The sequence below is a fragment of the Meleagris gallopavo genome, chromosome 14 (genome assembly GCF_000146605.3).
Source record: "Meleagris gallopavo isolate NT-WF06-2002-E0010 breed Aviagen turkey brand Nicholas breeding stock chromosome 14, Turkey_5.1, whole genome shotgun sequence".
Classification (NCBI taxonomy): Eukaryota; Metazoa; Chordata; class Aves; order Galliformes; family Phasianidae; genus Meleagris; species Meleagris gallopavo.
Window position 1 is genome coordinate 18059194 of NC_015024.2, and position 6931 is coordinate 18066124.

The 6931-nt window shown below is 46.0% G+C and overlaps 2 protein-coding genes across 4 annotated transcripts in view; one reads left to right on the plus strand and one right to left on the minus strand.

Moving 5' to 3' along the window:
- Window positions 1-1093, plus strand: part of LOC100542442 (histone-lysine N-methyltransferase SETMAR) — a 3297-nt gene extending 2204 nt beyond the window's left edge. Inside the window, exon 2 of the mRNA XM_019620241.2 lies at window positions 7-1093. Coding sequence (XP_019475786.2) covers window positions 7-667 — 661 coding nt within the window. The 3' untranslated portion in view covers window positions 668-1093. The remainder of the gene's footprint in view (window positions 1-6) is intronic.
- Window positions 1094-2652: 1559 nt separating this feature from the next.
- The window catches only part of SUMF1 (sulfatase modifying factor 1), a 26622-nt gene continuing 22343 nt past the window's right edge, over window positions 2653-6931 (minus strand). For all 3 annotated transcript variants that reach the window (XM_010718758.2, XM_019620240.1, XM_019620238.1), the window contains one exon: window positions 2653-4421. In XM_010718758.2, coding sequence (XP_010717060.1) covers window positions 4311-4421 — 111 coding nt within the window. In that variant the 3' untranslated portion in view covers window positions 2653-4310. The remainder of the gene's footprint in view (window positions 4422-6931) is intronic.

Consider the following 6931-nt stretch of genomic DNA (forward strand, 5'->3'; position numbering starts at 1 on the left):
CCGGCGCGGCAGCGTCCCGCATTGCGCCGCGTCGCTCCTGGAGTGCAACGCCATGTGCCGCTGCGGGGACGGCTGTCAGAACAGGGTGGTGCAGAGGGGCCTGCAGGTCAGGCTCCAGGTGTTCAAGACGGCTAAGAAAGGGTGGGGCGTCCGCGCTCTGCAGGCCGTAGCCGAGGGGAGCTTTGTCTGTGAATACGCCGGGGAAGTTCTGGGCTTCGCCGAGGCACGCAGGAGGATCCGCGCCCAGGCGGCCCAGGATCCCAACTACATCATAGCCGTGCGGGAGCACCTCCACGACGGGCGGCTGATGGAGACCTTCGTTGACCCCATGTACATCGGGAACGTGGGCAGGTTCCTCAATCACTCCTGCGAACCCAACTTAGTGATGGTGCCCGTCCGCGTTGACTCCATGGTGCCCAGGCTGGCGCTTTTCGCTGCCATCGATATTTCTGCTGGAGAGGAGCTTTGCTACGATTATTCTGGGAGGTTCCGTAACGTACCGCCAACTGAGGGGGAACAGAAAGCTTCAGAGGAAGGCAGCGTGCCAAGGAAGCCGTGCTTCTGTGGGTCCCAAACCTGTGCTGCCTTCCTGCCCTGGGACGGCTCCCTGTTCCCCGCTGCAGACACACAGTCACAGAGCTGTCCAGAGCTCCCTGGCCATACATAACGATGCCATTTTCTCCAGTAGTTAAAGTGCACGTAGATCAAACTCTGCAGACATCAAAGAAGTATGCGAGGTTTTGAGTAACAGCTGAAAAGATTTTTGAGACCGCCTTCATGCAGCGTCCCAGAGGCTGTGTTCAAGGTGGATGATGAGAAGCTTCAGGGTGTTCCAGTCTCAGTTACTGATCCAGGATTGGTGCTTTCTTCTTGTTTTCAGCTGACAGCTTACCCTGCGTTAACAAATTATGTCTTTAGTTTGTACGAAAGCTCTCAGAATGAGCATTAACACAGGTTTGGAGAAGGGAGTTGTGGTAACAGCAACAGCTCTGGAAGTCACACAGGAGTGAGAGAGACAAAGGAATGCTGGAATTTACAATGAGAGGCATTAGGTGTCTTAAATCTTGTTGTAAGAAATAAATCTTTAAAATGAGTTGCTACAATTCTCTTGTTCCACCAACCACAGTTCTTACAGATGCTAAAAACCTGCCCCAAATGACTAACTTAAATGCTTTCCACCTGCTTTTCCTCTTCCAGTCACATGAAGCAGCTTGCCAAAATTCCTCATTAAGGGACTGGTTCCATTTTGTTATTGTTTAGCTTCTGTGCAGAGCACACAGAAGGCTCATGGATGTAGTTTAGATAGATGGGATGATTGCACTTGTGTCTCGAGGCTCATCTGCTGTGATTTCTGCAATAGTAGCAAGCATTGCTTCTGCATTACTTTCCAGCACTGTAATTTTGCGCTCAAAAAGTAAATTCAGAGTGCAGCCCAAAGCAGCATGGCACTGCTGTTCTGCTTCTGAGATGGATTCAAGTTGGAAAGTGAAGCACATCTGAAAACAACAGACTGAGAAGTTAGAAGATAGGAGCTATTGTTGTGTTTTCTCTGTTTCTGCAGGGGCAAACAGAATGAGGCAGTGCCTACCTCCTGCAGCAGCAAAGAAATAATCATTGCATCTTTTTGTTGTCCTTGTACAGAGATACACAACGTGCTGCTGTGCACGGCCTCCCTGCGGCGCTGCAGGAGAGCAGCTGGGGAGCGTGCTGTAGCTGCACTGGTGTCACTACAGAGGGCTCCCACAGGAATGCAGCTGCTGTGAAAGGTACCATTCCCACACAGCGTGGGCAGCAGCTTGATTTCTTCTGGTCTGATCTGGGCTGTCTGATTCTACAGAACTGTGTGGTTCTGTGACTCAATGCTTGCTTCACTAGGAACCAGAGCACAGCTTAGACTGCAAGATTTCTCATCTTGCTTAGGGGCTTATCTGGTTTTCTTCTCCCCAAGGGCACGGTGGCAGCCACCCAGACACTTTCAGCCTACAGGACAGGAGGTGTGGGAGTAGATGATCCAATCTGCTTCCTCTTTTCCTCCTGGAAAAAGTTTCAAGATAGGGTTTGTCTCCTGTATTCCTGTTCCTGAAGATTAGATGGGTTTTCAAGATGACAGCACTGTGCGTTAGCTTCCTGTTATGAATACGTACTTGGCATGATTTTGAGTAGTTAAGGAAGTGCAAATTCAAAACCCAAAACGGAGAAGCACATTAACAATACCTGCTCCTTGCACCAGCAGCCTTAAATCAGAGCTCATTGCCTTCTGCCCCTGCAGTCCTACCTGCCCAGCCCCCACCCGCTGCTGCTGTCTCTAACAAGAGAGCTGAGCACATTACTTGGCCAAAACAAACTTCCACACACAGAGCAACAAGGGACTGCTGGAAACAGCCACACTAAAGGCCCAGCAAGAACGTGAAATAATTTGTTGCATCATAGCACACCTTCTTGTAAACAGCAGGGCTATTAGCACTGCCTGCTGCCCTCGGGTGTGGACCAAATCCTAAACGTGCCCTAGCAAGGAACTGAAAAAGAATTGATATGAAGTTGTTTTTAAATAGCAAAGTGAACTTTCCACTATGCAGAACTGTATACAGTTTGGGTTTTGTTTGTTTTACTCCAAGGCATTTTTCCAGAATAAAAACCAAAAACAACTCTGCAAAATCTTTATGAAGTGTATTTCTTCTTAAGGCAGAATTAGGCCTCTTAGAAAGGGAGGATCGATTCCATTAAGAGTAACAGGAAAAGATGTTTCTAATACACAGATTTAAAACATTTAATGCTGATAAAATGACCTTAGCACACAAAATATTTGCCACAGAATTCTAGCTTTCACCATGCTGGCGTGTTCTGGAATAATTTTTTCTGCTGCTCACATGACTTTCCCACTGCCCCAGAGGCTGATGCTCAAGGAAGGGCTCCCTGATGCTCTCCAGTGCCTCCCAGCATCAAACACCAAGTGGAGAGCTGGCAGGGCACGGGTTTGTATTCACCTCAGACTGCATTGACCCGCACCTACTTTGCTGCAAAGAAAACACTGCTGGGAAAGAGCGTCATCAATGCAAAAATTCTGTTAATCCATCACATTTTTCACTGTTATCTCTGAGAGCATCTGACAAGACTGCCGAGTTCAATCCATTTAACACAGGCACTTACACAGCCTGACAGAGGTCAGCACCACTGCTGCATAACAGGTCCAGGAGGACAGCCGTGCTGGGGCAGAGCTGACAGCACAGACATTCCCTGTGAAGGCTCCACTTAGCACAAGCAACCCCTGCTGTAGCAGTGGGAGTCAAGAACTCTTTTGTGACAGGGCTGAAATACATTCAGATCCCGAAATGAGGTAGTTCTCTGTGTACCCCCTTCTCCTCGCTATCATTATTCTTTTAAATAAGGAGGGGTTGTTTTATTTGGGTGTTTGTTGTTTTGTATTGGGGAACAGACAACAGCTTCTTAATTTATCTTATTAGACCTGAGGGCCCATAGTTCCATTTGCCATATTTTGATTTGAATGAATTCTATTCTAGCAGTCATTCATTAGCCTCAGTTTCCGATGCCATATTTGCAATTTGGAAGTTCTGAAAGTTAGCCTACAACCCAGCCAAGAGAAGTTCAAAGCACGTTGCCAGTATTTTTCCACCAGTAAAAGTTTTCAGCGTGAAGAAATGCTTGATATTTTATTCAAATACATACATTTCTATCCTCACAGTGATGATTTATCCCCACCCCCCCAGTTGCAGAAGGCACTTCTACCTACGGAGCAGTTAGGATTGCACCAGAAAAAGCACATTGCTGGATTTGATTTTTGCTGCCATTAGAACGCAATACAGCAGCTGCACTAACTGTCCCTGCGTTGTCTTCGTGTCTTTTCTAAATGGTAAGTATGCCTCCTACAAGGCTATGGAAGCAGTAACTGCTTCAGATTTCTTTTAGAGCTATCCAGGAGCCTATGAAATCCTCGTTTATCAGATCCGAGTGTGGAAATTCAAACGATACATAAATACATTTAATTATTAAAGAACTTTTCCAAAGGATCTACTAAATAAAGTTAACATCTTAAAACACTGTCGGCATGTTTCTGCTCGGGTTTGTGCTTGTGTAACTCCAGGCTACTCCCACTGAAAGCAGTACCTCTAAGAAGCTTGGTCACGATGAAAGTCCAGGCCAGGTTCCCCAAACACAGGCACACAGAGCTTCAAGCAGTGTTGGTAAGTGCTGGAATTTTCCTGTCCAACAGGAACTTTAAGCACAAGATTTTCCATTCTCATCAGCAGGTAACACTGCACGTGTCTTCCCTGAATGCAGTGCAGCCCATCTGGTCACTGTGGGTCTGGCAAGGCATCTGCTGCACAGCGAAACCCCAGATTTGAAGCTGAGCTATCAGGGGTGTTCTGGCTGCGGGCTGCACAACGGTACCTGTAGCAATAAGACTGGAGAGAAAGGGGGACAAAGATCACAGATTCAGAGCCTGTCTCGTCTTGTGGTACTTCAGGCAAAAGCTTGTTAAGAGTGATGGAGCAAATCATTTCAAGTGCAGCTGGGAGGACCAATGAACCAGTGCAGGTCAATGTCACTGTGCTAGAAAGAAGGTAAATAGCAGCATAATGAGAGCAATTGCAACAGATACAAGAACTACTCTGAATGGCCAGATGTCATCATAACATCAGAGGGCACTAATAATGCATCCTGCTCCAACAAAAGCAGAAGTGACCGCCATCAATGCCTTCATCTGTATCAAGATACTGATGGCCTATAGAAAGTGAGCAGGTGCTGACAGCTGTCAAACAGCATTTTGCTGAATGAAATGTAAAAAAAGGAAAGAATGACCAGAAAAAGCTTTTCCCCAGTATGGTTAGAATTTAAAGGATATTTGTAATTGAAATATCTGGACCAGTGGCTATGAAAATATTTGTTTAAAATGATACCACTGCTGAAGTGATTCAACCGCACTGCATTGCAGAGATCCCAACAAACCAGGCAAGGCCAGAAGCCTTTATAGTGAGATGCACACCTGGGCTGGGAGGTGCTTTGTGCATCGCCTGGCTGGGCAGATTTGGTCGTGCCTCAGTGCACATTCATCTCATTATGCTCCTTAGGGAAAAAAAAGAAATGCTATTCATTGTAATTTATCGTTAATTAGCTGGTGTTGTGGTGATTTCCAAACACCACAAAACCAAGCAGGTTCAGTGCGTAGCTACATTAGGTTAGGCTGCCCAGAAGCAGTTTCCACTGCAGCAAGGAAGAACAGTTGTGCTGTTACCAGTAAGGGCTGGAGTAGCTGTACAGCTGTGGGACATCCCAGCACAGTGCACCCAAGCCGTGCCCCACTTCAACACACGTGGCTCAGGGACTTTTTTCCCAGCCCTCCCCTCTGCTCCAGCCTCCAACAAGCAGTGCCATCTCCTTCAGGCTGGGTCAGCTGCACACCGTCAGGCTCTGAACCACATTTCTACAGCAACTGAGTTAAAAAGCAAAGTGCTGGGGAGGGAAGGAAGGGCTGGCAGTTGGTTGTTGGGTTTTCCCCTCCTTCAAATCTTTCCAGGAATTTGGGCTCAGCTACTCAGCCACTGGCTCTGTACAGCTCTGAGGGCAGAGACAAGATGACAGCGGGCAGACAGCACTGCTCCATGCAGCCCTGCAGAGGCAGCAGGACCACCACATTCATGCCAGCACCAAGTTCTCTCCATCTAAGGAGATGCTCAAAGCCCAGTTCTTTGCAAGCTCTGATACTGACACCAAGCAGAGAGCAGCTGTTGGCCTAAGCAGGAAGGGAGCGTGCTGCTCTGACCTCGTGCTGCAGAGGTCCAGCCCTCAATTTCAACAGCAAACTGTTTGGATTTGGAAGCTGGAAGGTGCATGCTGGATTCTTTGTCAGCTTTAAGAGGTAGAACAGCAAGTCTAAGTAGATTTTCAGGTAACCAATAAAAAGTCCTTGTACTCATAGCACTTGGATTTTTGTCTTGATGCTCAGCCTAGTTTTATCACCTACAAAATACACCAGGACAGACCAGAATCTTCACAAGCCTTTAAAATGGGTCACATTATTCATCACCAAAGATGAATCTATTTGAGTGTTAATTTAATCAAAACCACTAATTAACTTCTGACATTGATTTCACCTAAGAAGGAAATCGGTGTAGAAAATGGGATCTCACTGTATAAATATTTAATTTAATTATGAGGATGGTTTCCCAGCTGCAGACTTTGAAAGGGAAAAAAGGAACAGAGCAGCTTTAATGACAGTGAGAAATACCTGAGTGCTTTCTGCAGTGCAACGTGAACAGTTTAATACATGATTTATGTTCATGAAAGAAGCTTTGTAGATTCTATCCTGTTTCCCACTCACAGTTAAACCAAAATAACACAAATGGTTATTGCTCTGTGCCTGTACCCAGATTTCCAGGAAGAATTTCAAATCAGCCATCAAGCCAAAACAGTCGTCATCTCCCAGCCATCCTTCTCCAAGCACTTTGTATTGTTGGTGGGTCTAGAGTCATTCTTTAAGAATATTTAACTGTCAAGTGATGTACTTCCAGAGAAAAGATCACTGAGTACAGTTACCCATCCTGAAAAGTGGTATTTTTCTGACAAACTGAAATGAATTCCTGCTGATTTCTACAGAAGATGATTTTCTTACAGCAAATAAGTATTTTAATTAGGGTGTAATAACATTTCTTACTAACTCCAGTACTGAACTCCTCAGCACTCTCCCCAACATCAGAAAATGTTTATGACAACACTTGGGGTAAGAACACAGTTTGGCAATCACATCAGTAATTTATCCTTTGGAAGCTCTTGTCTTTTTAAGAAGTAAAGAAATACAGAGAAGCCATTTACACAGCGCTGTGTGCCAACCCAACTCCTTTCCAAGCTGACCAATTTGACAACAGCAAATCAACAATTCTCAACTGGAAAATAAGCTGAGGGCTAGGAGTCCTCC